Source organism: Morone saxatilis, unplaced genomic scaffold, assembly GCF_004916995.1.
Source record: "Morone saxatilis isolate NCDOM2014 unplaced genomic scaffold, NCSU_SB_2.0 Contig18, whole genome shotgun sequence".
Taxonomy (NCBI): Eukaryota; Metazoa; Chordata; class Actinopteri; family Moronidae; genus Morone; species Morone saxatilis.
Window position 1 is genome coordinate 16,871,341 of NW_023339740.1, and position 13,570 is coordinate 16,884,910.

At 40.9% G+C, this 13,570-nt stretch overlaps 1 protein-coding gene across 2 annotated transcripts in view; it reads right to left on the reverse strand.

Annotated features, from left to right (window-relative positions):
- Positions 1-193: 193 nt before the first annotated feature.
- Positions 194-13,570, reverse strand: part of cacna2d2a (calcium channel, voltage-dependent, alpha 2/delta subunit 2a) — a 139,767-nt gene continuing 126,390 nt past the window's right edge. For both annotated transcript variants that reach the window (XM_035662164.1, XM_035662163.1), the window contains 16 exons: positions 10,619-10,679; positions 9,831-9,928; positions 8,867-8,957; positions 8,702-8,764; positions 8,425-8,528; positions 8,205-8,303; positions 7,888-7,979; positions 7,752-7,799; positions 7,564-7,635; positions 7,322-7,474; positions 7,123-7,175; positions 6,967-7,022; positions 6,030-6,153; positions 5,611-5,720; positions 5,249-5,331; positions 194-4,087 (listed from right to left, as the gene is read on the reverse strand). In XM_035662164.1, coding sequence (XP_035518057.1) covers positions 3,965-4,087; positions 5,249-5,331; positions 5,611-5,720; positions 6,030-6,153; positions 6,967-7,022; positions 7,123-7,175; positions 7,322-7,474; positions 7,564-7,635; positions 7,752-7,799; positions 7,888-7,979; positions 8,205-8,303; positions 8,425-8,528; positions 8,702-8,764; positions 8,867-8,957; positions 9,831-9,928; positions 10,619-10,679 — 1,430 coding nt within the window. In that variant the 3' untranslated portion in view covers positions 194-3,964. The remainder of the gene's footprint in view (positions 4,088-5,248; positions 5,332-5,610; positions 5,721-6,029; positions 6,154-6,966; positions 7,023-7,122; positions 7,176-7,321; positions 7,475-7,563; positions 7,636-7,751; positions 7,800-7,887; positions 7,980-8,204; positions 8,304-8,424; positions 8,529-8,701; positions 8,765-8,866; positions 8,958-9,830; positions 9,929-10,618; positions 10,680-13,570) is intronic.

Consider the following 13,570-nt stretch of genomic DNA (forward strand, 5'->3'; position numbering starts at 1 on the left):
TACTGTCTTATAATTAATAGTGAAGCTATGATTTTAACCTGCGTATGACAAACAAACAAAACACCACACGCTGAAATGAAGTGAAAAATATGAACATTATTTAATAACTGATTCTCTGTAATAAACAATTTGAAAATATTTTACAAGGAGTCACAGACACAATATTTTACAAATTTTGCCCTCTTCTTTTTCATTTTTTTTTTTTTTTTAGCTTCATCTGTACAAAAGAATGGAGCGACATGGACCAGTGCCCAGAAAAGAAGGAGCTAAATCTTCCACGCACACCAACATTCGTACACTCACACACAAGAAATAAAACAAAGTGAAAATAAATTAAAAACATTTTGACTTCAGATCTCAAACTTATCAACAGTGCTGTATTCCTATATATATATTTTAAACTTCACTTAAAATTTGACGGATTTTATTACTTTTTTTTCTCTAAATGTTGCTGTTATTTTTTCACACACTTGTCAAACATGGTCACATAGCACCAGACTACAGACTACAGAATCACATACACACGTGTCTTTCCCACAGAGACGCACCAACACAGATGCAGCGAGGGTCGGGAGGGGGCGAGAGGCTTTTTCTTTACGAAAACCGCCCCCCTACTTATTTAAGGGTGGCGTCCTAAAGCTGACCCCCCCCCCCCTCTCTCTCATCCCCAAGCTGGTCCAATTTTCTATATTTTCATTTTTTTGGCAAAAGTAAATTTGTCAAACCACAGAAATCAGACGTGTGTGTCCCCTTTTAGAAGAATTTTTTTTTTCGTCGGGGGGATGCACACACAGACGTCACCACATGATTCCTCCATGACCTTCTGTTTGACAGGCCCGTGCTGCTCTGTGGAGACCCACTCCCTGAGCTTGCCTCTGACATTCCGCCCCGCTCACCAAAAAAGAAAAAACACCTGGGAAGTGACGTCCTTGGCTTACTTCTGCCTGGTGCTTGACATCTCCCAGCTGGGCACGAATAAGTGTCATTACATGTTTGCTTAAAAGGTGTGTGTTGTGCATAATGTCTCGGTGCAGGTGCAGAAAACTGTAGGCCTACATATTTAGTTTATGTGTGAAAGTGTATATGCGTACAGAGCCAGGAAAAAGAGAGGAAGTTGCAGGGGGTACATTTCCACAGGCACGTGTAGCGCTCATTTACAGACAGTGGAAATAGGGATATACAGACAGAATTAATGGCACAGGACAGAGACAAACAAATGCCAGAAAAGTTAAGACTGCATCCAGTCAGTAGGAGGAGCCAGATTGATTAAAAACACACCTTAGATTTATTTTTTTTAACAGTGTTTTTTTTTCCGGAGTGAGATTTTGTTCATTTGCAGTTACTGTGCCAGCATGTTTGTCACATCAAATAGTACCAACAACTGTACAGAGTGTGTAGTTAAGGTTCAGATTGTTGTGTAAATCGTCCCTCCTGAGCAACACAGTGTGGGTTTGGGTGGGTGTGAACATCGAAGGTCGGAGGCTTTTTAAAATGTATAACTCCGACCTGCTTTCAAGCATTTAATCAAACAGGCATCAATCAATAACGAATCATTCCAAGACGTAAAAATACAAAATTAGAGCTCACTATACTTACTGCAGAACACCAAAATAAAACCCAGGGGGAGGGAATATTTTAGGATCTATTTGTTTGTGTGTGTGAAAGAGTGTAGATGGAGGGGGGGGATACGTATCAGAGCTCCGCACTGTGTAACACTAAGGCATTTAGAGAGGCTTTGTTAACTATGTTGCATTTGAAGCATAAAACACTGATGAACTACACATTCTTTCAGACACCTCTGCTCCCCCTTTGATTCATTTTTAGGCAGACTGATGGTTGAAGATGGATTATTTTTGTTTCAGGAAAATCCCTTTTTTTTTCTTCACAATAACACTGGATTTTTGTCCGTTGCAACATAGGAACAGGAAAAACAGCTATGCTACCACAACTGTCATCCTTCATACACTCCACAAATCATTTAAAAGACATTCCCCTTTAAGGGTTTTTAATGCAAACACACATCCACGCACAAACACATACGCTTCAGGCAGAACAATAGCAGTCAGGTGGCCCTAAAAACGCTCTATGGCCAGTTAAGTCGCTGTATACTGATAGTGTATCATAGCTCTATACATGGCTTTGTAAAGGAACGGTATAGTAACTCCATATGATGGCAGTCAGGCGGCTCTGGAGGGTTTACAGCGACCACAGCTGAGAGGGCAAATACATTAAGCTAGAGCCGATCAGTGCTGTGGCTCTGTGTAAAGCTATTTCTATAGCCAACAGATTCAGTCTCACAGGCTCCTGCGTTATCCAAAGCCTCAAAGATGGCTGCTTCATAAAGGTACTATACAGTAGCTCTACTTTATGCAGCCGATGTGGTCCAAAACAAAGTGCATCAAGGCACTATGAAACAGAGCGGCTCCTAAACATGGGAGTCTAAATGACTTTGCACACATCGTAATGATCAAATGATGAACTGTGACGGATTACAACCAGACTACTACTTGTACGATCACCATATTTAGTTGCCTCTTCTGCACTTTTGTTGGAAATGTTGATAAGCCCCTATCCCCCAGCAGCGAATGGTTTTGAAGTTTGAACAGCATCAGTCAAAGGTAATACCAGCCCCACAAAAAGAAAAACAATGAACAAAAAAAAAAAAGAGAGAAAAAGCCCACCTGGAACAACTATGAGATGGTCATGAGGCAGAGATCTTGGTGTGTCTGTTGTGTGAACAGAAGTAAAGCACATTTACAAATCGTGATTAGGAGCTTTAGTAGAGGTTACTGGAGAAGCCTCATGAGGATTGGCAGAGGTGAGCTTTCGCCTCAGAGAGCACAGGGGTTTCTTTTTTAACACCGGTCCAAACCAGAGATCAGAATGGTCGATTGATCCTAAAGGAGAACACTACACAACATCAACGATGCTCCAAATCTGCAGCAACCGAATGCTGATTCATATTTGACAGCTGTCACTAGTAAGTCAGATAGCATGGAGCCTTAAATATAAATATAAGAGGAAAGTACTTCAAACGTGAAATGTGATTTCCATCATGTAATTACAATAAACCCCAGTGGACGTCTTTTTAAAAGCATTAATCTGTCATTAGGCGCAGCACAAAATGAATCAGCATTCAGTTTCTGTGTCTCCTCTTCCTCTCGTGGTTTATCCTAAATCTAAATCAGAAGCCATTTCCTCCTCCTGTTTTGGCTATAAAAATAAGACCACATGAAAGTCTATCTCATTTTGGCAAGTAGATATAGTGCATAAATTAATTCATGTCTTTTTAAGTTTCAACACCTAACGACTTCCTTTTCAAATTAAAAACTAAATATACTGTAATGTTTGGAATACTCATCACTTCAGCAGTTTATACTTGACATTTTGTATACTTGACAGTTGTTTTTTTCTGTTATTTTCTTTTATGGTGGCTATAACTGGCTGAATGGTCCACAGCGAGACTCTGAGATGGAGGAGAGAAGGAGGAGGAGGAGTCCCGCCGTCTGTCTGACAGACAGAGGCGAAGGCCGACAGACAACCTCAACTCTTCAGTCTGTGATGAGGACGTCGACTCTGTCCTCTTTTCCCTGCCTTCTCTGGATGGTCGAGGTGGCAGGGTGGTTGTGGAGGGGGGGCGGGGGATTTGTTTTCTCTTTTTCTGACATTGCCTCATATGATCCAGGTGATCCGGGACCACCCGCTCCTCCTGCAGATGAAGGTTAACTGGCCAAGGACAAGAACGTCCGGCAGTTGTCACTAAGCGACAAGAACTGAAGCGAGCTGGGTAGCGCGGCACTCAGGGCTTCCAACTTGCCGTGATGGGAAGTCCCATTATTACCTATGACTATATCGGTGGGGGGGCGGATTCTTAGGGGCATGGAGGCGGGGAGGAGGGTTGGAGGGTTTACTTGGGAAAGAAGCTTGGGAGGGCTAAAAGGAGGATAAATGGAGGAAAATGGAATTAATGTAATAGAGAGTGAATGTGGGGGCTGACGGCAGGATAAAGCAGAAGCAGCTGAATGAGCAGTAAGGTGTAGAGGGACGGACGGAAGGAGTGGCCTCGTCCGCAGTCTGACGTGTTCTCCTGCAGAGGGGAAGACAGTAGCTGTGAGTACACATCCAGTACACAGGATATATAATGCTGTAGGCTAATGATCTGCTTTCTTGTCAAGAGTTTGATGAGAATGTTGATACCACTCATGGTGCTACAGCCAGCAGCTGGTTAGCTTAGCTTAGCTTAGCATAAAGATTTAAAACAGCAGGAAACAGCAGTCCTGGTTTTGTTCAATGGTAACAAAATCTGTCTGCAAGTAAACCTAGAGCTCACTAAGTAACATCTTATATCTTGCTTGTTTAATCTTTTCAAAAACTAAAGTACTGCCTTGGTCAGTACTAGTTTATAATAGTTTATTTTAACAGTTTATTCAACAGTGAGCAGTAAAATGAGAGTTCGGTAATAATCATAATTTTGCATCATCACTGACAGACACACACAGTGGTTGGATTGTTAGAAGATAGTAATTGTGTAAATGCCATTCGGACAGTAAAATAAGATGGCAGACAGTAAATGCAGTGCACTATATAGTAAATAGGGAGTGATTTAGGACACAGCCTTTATCTCGGCTGGAACCAGTGACTTTACCAGAGAGTCTCTGCTGGTTGCCTGGCAACCTCACTGTGATGACAAGACTCCAGATCGAACTCTCGACAAGAAAGCAAATAAGCGTATTTCCTAAAATATCTAACAGTTCTCTTACAGATAAAGAATACAGTTGTCATACTGCTGAAATCCTTCATCAATAAATTAATAATGATATTTTCCAATATTATTTTTATAGTATAAGACAATATAGATAATATTCCAATATGAACTGTGTTTCACTGTTTTGTTTGACATGAAATCAAACTCTTTGCACGTTTAAATCATACTGAAGTTTTACTTAAAGCTTACTCAGAATCAATTATTTGGACGGGAGAAATAAAATATTATAAGATCACATCGTCACAAAATGATTCTGCTGAAAGTCAATCATACAGCCCAACCTGTATGCACTAACTGTTTCTCATTGGATGTGAACTTTTGCTTTAAGGATTCTTATTTACAATTCATACCTCACTAGTTTGTGAATTTTATCAGAATCTATTCGATGAACATTACAGTTACCAGCTCACAGTGAGTGAATGCTAAAGTGTTTGTTTTTATTTTAATAACTCTGCTTATCGATATCGTGTCTGAAACTCTTACAGAGATGTTATTGTCAAAGCAGGTGGAGGGTCCTTTTCGATAGCGTGCCACAGTCATTTCTTCACATGGATTCTCCTCCTTGACTGAAAATTGACTCAATTAAGGAAAATTAAAAATCCTTTGAATTTTTGCTTTTGTTAAGTGTTTCATCATCCGCCCACACACACAGATTCCTCACGCAGTCCTACAGAAGTAAAAAAAAAAAAAAAGGTCATAATTCACGCTACTGCGATAAAAATAACCTTGAAATGAATGTGAAACATCTGTGTTTCCGCAGGTACGTTTGATAAGGAGATAGAATCAAGCGATTAGACAGCGTGTTTTCTTCGCTGCCAGCTGGTGTACAATGAGAAAAAGGATACACTCCTCCTCCTCCTGGGAAAACTTCTCTATCTCGCAGGTGTTGCATGGCATCTTCTCTGCCACCACAAACAGCAAGTTGGTGTTGTTTATCCTCTTGGCGTGAATCAGCCTGCAGAGAGAGACAAGTCTGTCAACAACCCCCCCTCCTCTGCTCGCTTACATCACAGGCTCATTTGCTAATGGATCAGCGAGATTCATGAGAGAGTCTTATAAGGCTCATTTAGCCAATGATGTGACCGTTTCATTAAAGCTGATACGCTTTAATCATCAGCAGAGTTTATTAGCTCCAACAGAAAGATGAATCTGTCATGCTAACTGTGCCCCTGTCACAGTATGACTCTTTGTGGTGTGTGTGTGTGTGTGTGTGTGTGTGCGCGCGTTTACATGTGTTTGCGTGTATTTTATCTTGTGTACAGACCTGGAGCAGTTGCCACAGTCTTGCAGTATGTTGTAGGAGCTGCTGATATTACTTAAGTAGTACTGGGTCTGGATCATTACACAACTCCGCTCTTTGGGGTCGAATCCTTCTGCATCCACCTCATCTGCAGCGTCACCAGAGCACAAACACATAAGAGTTACACTTATTTACTTTCTACTAATAAAACTACTTACTTTATAAAATCTGATTCTGAAAATGGGATTAAAAAGATGTGACTCTTCGCTACAGTTTGAGCACTGGAAGGACAACAAACAAATTTCATGAGATACCTGCACTTTCATTAATTTAACCACTTTAAGGGTCTTGGCTCATAGTAACATTTTGGTTTTAAGTGCTCAGAAATAGTTCACACACATAATCCTCCTCATTCTGAGAGTGAGATGAAAAGATTTATACTCTAAACTGAGCTTTACAGGTGTTTGTAGGTATGTTCTGACTTTTTGGAGCCAGGCTAACTGTACTAGCATGTATGTAGCCTATCTTAGCACAGTCCCCCATGGTGCCATCCTTGCTCTAACTTTATAGATAGACAGATCAGAGAGGTATTGAGCTTTCAAAATTAAATAGGTTTATTTCCTAAAATGTCCCGGTTCCATTAAGCAAGGTGTCTTAAAATGTCTAAAATCCAATATCTGAATTTTAGGTTTAAATATGATTTTGACAGGTCTTAAAAATTGTTTGGATTCATGAACTAAATGTTACTTTTGTAAAGTTGGATATTTCAGTCTTGCTATTAAATGTGTTTTTGATTAAAAACATAAACTGACATTTCCAATGACGACATAAAATAGGTCTGAAATTGCATTCACAAAAGTCTTAAATTGTACCTGTTGAAACCCTGTTTAGATTTACATGCAGACATGTAAAACACAAAAATGTAACATTTAATGGTGGAATTAATCATGTTTGCACCCACCTGTGGCGAACCAACTGTGGTAAGCCAGTCCATATATAAACTGTTGGAACAAGGACCTGTGAAGACAGGAGGTGAGAATAGTTAGAATAATGTAAATTGCAGTGAACGGTGTAGTATATATGTTTTTTTTGTTCATTTGAGCTTGAGGACTCTCACCATGCAGCTGCTGACGTCCACCAAGCCAGGTTTACAAAATCTGCAATTGTTGGCTGCAGCAGACCCAGATGAAAAGAGTGAGAACAAAATGTACGTCATATCAACTGAATCACATCCGTCAGTCTCTCTGTATGCCATTAATTCAGCGCATTATCAATGTGGTCTACCATTTAAATGTATTACATCTTTATGTTCTTACCACAAACACTCCTCTGGGTGCAGCTCCGGCTTCACTGTTGGGCACTCGTTCACACACAGACTGGTAGTCAAATGACTGCTTGCGGTTGTAGAAGGAGTTGTTGTAGAGAGCGTGCATCAAGTAAGGATCGACATCACTGAAGAACATTCCCACCTGCGGAGAAAAAGACGCGCCGGTCAAGCTGACTTTAAAGATAAGCGAGGAACCCCAGTCAGAGTGAAAAATGTAATTATTAACTTCACCTTGTTCCAGTCCTCCTTCTGATTAGACATGATTAGGAATGCACCGTCATCTATCAAATAACACAGGAGATCCTGCACACACAGGCAAACGTGGGCTGTTAATAAGATGCACAAAATGTACAGCGCTACGATACAGTAGATAAAGCTGAATACATGAACCTCTTAAAAATAATTGCAGGAATATTTACATCACTGTTGGCTTCGCAGTCCATTTCACAGCCCCTGTTTGGTCCACACTGTCACATAGAACAAAGTTAGCATCTTAGAAACACTGCCGAAGACTGAGGCTTAAATATAATATACTTTTCATGTGTATCATATTACCGTATTTGAGCCTTGACGGCCGTCTGTGTGGTTGCTGGCAAGAATCTTGAACTTATCTGTCCAGGCTTCAAGGTCTAGTTTCACTCCAACCACTGAGAGAAAGAGAGAAGTTAGGGAGAGTTTCACAAAGAAAAATAAAAAATAAAAGACAGATGCACACAAAAGGCCAAATGAATAGATGCAGAGCACGGACATGTCCAGACACAGTGACAATAAATACAAAGACAGACGTAATTATCTGTGCCTGGCTCTGAAACATTTTGTTTAACATCTATCATCATAACGATTTTGTGTCTTCTTTCAGAGCTTGAGCCCACCTGCAGGTTTGATGGTCTTCCCTCCCACTGTGATCTCCACAGCCGTGCTGACCAGGATCCCTATGGTGTCGTTCTCTGGGTTCAGCAGCTCGTCCCTGGCTTAAAGAGGGAAACAAATAAGACAAACAAGCCAGGAGAGGGGGGGTTAGAAACAAAGAGCCACAACACATTATGAGGCTCAGTGTGAGATATACAACCTAAGACTGAAAGCATCATTCACCTGTTCGATAAGGCGCTCGGAAGATGTAGCCCTTGTTGTCGAGACTGCGACGGTAATAGCTGGCATTAAACGGCTCAGGGTCTTCCTCCCAGGTTTCTGAAGCCCTGAGATTTAAGAGCACAGACACTGAAGCTGTAAATCTCTGATGCACAAGCCTGCTGCTACACTACCTGTTCATGAAACATTTACTTTAAAAAGAGAATAAAGTGAGAAACATAACAGAACTACAGAGCAGCTGCAGTCCAGGCACACAGCCTTTGATGACGAGTGCACTTACTTGTTGGGAAACACTCTTGTGACGCCTCCGTCTGTTGCAGCAAACACGGCCAGAAAGCCATATCTAAATGTCAGGATGGGGAAAAGAGACAGAAATCAAATCTATATCTGATACAGAGTCAAATCCAAAGATGCAGTTCCCTCAGTATCGGCTAATCGTACTCACGTATTCAAGTCTTTATTCTTCCACACTTTCTCGACCAGCTGCCTGATGATGCCAGTGTCCAGAATCAGGTTATGGAGGAGCAAATTGTCGCCTAAACAAGATTAAGTAAAGAGAATATTAATGACTGTCAGAATATTCATACCAGATGTAGATTTCTCCGCTCTCAACACATTGCATTTTTCAGCAAAAGCTAATTAAAGAAATAAAAATCTAATTTTATATCAGATTAGCACATTAACACATTTCACCAATTGCTCTACTAAATAAAATAAATCTTCAAAACTCGCCCTGTCTCTGTGCAGTTATGGCATTGGTACAGATGGTGAAATACCCCCATTTTTGCTGATGATGGACTCTGATTATTATCATTTTGCTCTCCAGCTCTGATAATACTAATAATCAGTCATGTTTGTGGATGTATCTTTGCACTATTTATCTTAAGGATTTAAGTTTATAATGGATAAGGCTGGTATTACTCTTTATTTTTCTTATTATCAACAAATCCCATGAAAAAACCCCAAAATGCCTCAGTCTCGTAACACTTTCGTTCCTGCTGAAGATGTAAATATTTAAAAATAGATCACAAATAAACAGTTTCATTTGTTTTTAAAGGCTAAGTGATTTCGTATAACAGTTAGTTTTTTTTCTCATCTGCAGATTAATACACATTTGGTAAGTATTTACAGCAGGGTGGTGTATGTGGAATTGACTCAAAGTAAACTACAGTAAACGTGTCACCCAGTGCAACAGAGCTCTATGGCACAGAGAAATAAGCTATCAGGCTTTGGCTATACGGACGATACTTACTAGTAGGATAAATTCATTGTTGGTTTTTCATGTTTTTTTGTGGGACTTGTTGACAATAAGAAACATATCTAATATTACCAGCCTCAACCAATAAGTCAATCTTGAATTAGCTCATTTAAACCAAATTAAATTCTAATTGAGAGGAAATGAAACTCACATTGTTTGGAGTCCGGTGTCACCTTCTCCATGAGAGCAATGAAGTTGAGCAGGAACTCTGTGTTGTTGTTGGACAGTTCCAGATCATTGCAGTACTCCCTGAGGAACAAGACAAGACATTTAAACTCACACAAAGAAGGTAAAAACAAACATGTTCATGCAACATTAACACTCTGCCTTATTTATCCTTTACAGACGGACACACAACACAAAGTGGGGATGCATGAATATACATGTTACTCGATGGTATCATGTGCAGCATGCGGCGTCTTAAAGCTTAAATTCCAATATGCTGAGATGGCTGTCGATCAAAACAAAACGTGGACAGGCATCACAGTGAAAGAGTGATTTTATCAGTGTGTTTCAGAATTCAGGCTACAGCTGGAGGCAAGAAGGCTTGATAACAAAACAGCACATGCAAAGAGGATTTCAGTTTTCATACATACTGCTGCTCTTCTCCTAGTTACACATTTAACATTTACAACGTATTACATTGTACAACCAAACCAATAATCCCCCAAATGTATTTGTGTAGCACAAACATGAAACAGCATGCAAAGAAGATTTGATGTGTACATTAAAAAAATTATAAATATCATATACGGTTATGATGAATTTCATGTTTTCCTCAAATCTGTCACTATAAATGAACACACCACTCATAATGAGAAATTAACGAATGAAACCAACCACTTCCACACAGTGCAACTCAACATCACAAAAGAAACAAGACAACTCCACACACTGATGACCATCAACGACAGCAAGCATTCACACACACAGGGCTACCTGGGAGCAATGAATACATGTCCTTCAGACTCAAAACTGTTTGGCAGCAGTGATTCAAAATCTGCAACAGAAAGGGGAAGATTATCCGGGAAGAGCAGTGGGCAGAGCAGTGGGGAGTTGTGGGTAAACAGCAGCTGTTCTTCAGAGGTGTAGGGACGCAGGAGGGAGTTTACCATAGCAACACTTAGGTATCATGGGAACACTAGCGTTAGCCAATATGGTGCCTAAAATAGAACCTGACTCTCAATGGACGACAGCTTTAGTTTCACAAGCACTCACATCTTCTTTTCTTTTCTCTTTTTGTTCATCACTTTGCCAACAAACGTGTTCCGATTCATTTGGTTTCAAGCTATCATATTTTGGAAGTCTGAGAACTGACTTGCGAGACGTGATGTGTCAGGAAGCAAGTTCTCAGACAGAGTCAACACAATGAGTGCTTTAAGATCAGGCAGGCATCAACATGGCCAACTATTGCAGGGGGAGGTGGGTGAAGGTCCTGATGGAAGTGGTCACCCCTCAGACTGGCAGGGGAGAGGGCTCAGAGAGACACATAATCAGAGGAAATGCATTGCATTGTGAAGGGCATGTCGAAGGGCAACTTCATCTATCACAGACAGAACAGAACACAAAATATCAACCATCATTAAAGCCTCAAAAGGTGAGTCTGCGACGAATCCAACATGTTATTTTCTCATTATTTCACGACCTGTAACTGTGTACAGCGGAGGAATGAAAGGTTTCATTTTAGAGCTAAAATAGAGTGCCCAGGTAGTTTTCCGCCCACAATGCCGTGCACATCCGGGGTCGGGTTTACTGAGGAAGTGTTGGGCCGTGCCCCTGGCAGTCTGAGGGGTGAGGAGGGAGGGAGACAAGCTGATGGAGACAGGGAGTACAGAGGGACGACACAGGAGTCAGGCGCTGCGCCGAGCGGCACCCTGACACCTGACAACATGGGAGGACCTGGGTGGGCAGGATACAGCTCAGCCCTGAAGGGTCAGTCTGCAGGCTGCAACGTCTCCAGCTATAGACGAGATACTAGGGAAGCTAACAAATGCTAAATACATGTTTTTTTTAATGGAGATCAATGAAGTTTAGCTACGTTAAAATGCTATGACCACAAGAGATCCCTATTTACTCTACTGTAAATAAAGTGCAGTACTTACATGATATGAATGTGTTATCATAGCTTCAGATTAGTGTTTTTACCTTCCTACATTATGAAAATTACAATACAATTACAATAAACAATTAGAAATCTTTTACTGAACAAGAGCTCAATGTGCACTAAACTGATCTAGCTAATGCACTAATAAGAGGGAGTTTTTAAAATTAAATTAAATGTCTGTCGATACTTGAGCCCTAGTGTGAGAATTAGTTAAGACATTTATTAACTAATGACACTGTAAGAAAAAGACAGAAAGAGAGAGAGAGAGACAAGAGGGTGAAAGAGAAATGGAGAAGGAAGATGAGGAAAAGAGAGAAATATGGTCAAAGAAAATGAGAAGGAAGTGAGACAAAGAGAGAAAGAGAAAGGAGGCAGACACAACCCATTTTGAGCTATCCACAGAAGGAAAAGGATTAGGAGGGAGGACAAAAGACAAGTTTTTAACATAGAACATGAGTATCTGTCTTCCTTGGGTGCAGTAGGCGTTTTTTTGTTTGTTTTGTTTTTGCTTCTGGAGTAGTGGATACGTGAGAAGGAGGGTGAGGTTGGGGGACCGGAGGAGCCATCGTGAGAGAGATGTGGGATCTGAGCTGCAGCAAGAGGGTGAAGAGGAGAAGGAGGGATAAAAGGAGGAAGAGGAGAAGGAAAAAGAGTAAAAAGGGGAGGAAGTCCTAAAGGCAAGACGGGCAGGAACAGAGGCAAGCAGGCTGGGACAGGTGAGGGAAGGAGGAGGGAAGGGGGGAGCAGCAGGAAGAGGTTCAGGACGAGAGGTGTGGGAAGGAGGCAGCGGTAGGGAGTAGGAAATAAAGGTAGGGAACGTGGACCAATATGGAGTATACTTGCCCTTGGTGTATTGCACTGTGTGGATCCATCAGAGAAGGAGTGAGCAAGAAAAGAAACAGGGGATCGGGTGGGAAGGGGGGGATCACAGACAATATTTTATTCAATTACTGTTTGAATAAAAATATTGTTTTCTTGAAAGAAAGAAACCAATTTAAGTCAAACAAGACAAGAGAGAAAAAGAAATGAAGAGCAAACATCTTATTTGCAAGAGCAAACGAGGGAACGGAAAACCAAAGAAAGGAAAGGAAAAAACTGGGAAAACCAGGAAAGGAAAACAGTAAAGACAAAACCAGTAACTGTGAGAGATAAACCATGGTTGAACAGAAAGGAAAAAAATCAAATGAAACAGGAAAAGAGGGGAGTAACAGGGTCTGGACAAGAAAGAATGAGAGAGACAACATGTGTCCCCATTCAGACCCACAAAAACCCAAACTCCCACATTTGGCAAGCCCTTATCCCGGGCCGTGTGGGAGTTTATATACTGAATGATTCCAAAGCTGAGAAACATCTCACACAACCAACTGAAAAACAACTGAAAAAAAAAAAAAATCACACACATAACAGAAGGAAAATTCCCAAAATCATAAAACTCATCATAAGGAGTGAAAAGCATGCGTGTTTTCACAGTTTTTCAGAACATCAAATACTTTGAACACAGATGCTTCAGAATCATTACTTGGTGGAGAAGAGGCGAGAGCATTTGGCAAAAAAAATAATAGCACAAAGGTCACCATTATTTTCACCTGAGTAACACAGTAAAACCACAGCTTTCACCTTTCTGTCAGTTAAGTTATTTTTTTCTTCAGCCAGTGTGAAGAAAAAACATCACCATTTTACAGCACAGCATGAAGACAGGAGGGAACAGGGGGCAGTAGAGGAGTCGGGGGACTCAGGTATGATCCTGCCTATCAGAGAGTGTAGAGAGGGGGAGGGGGAGAGGGGTA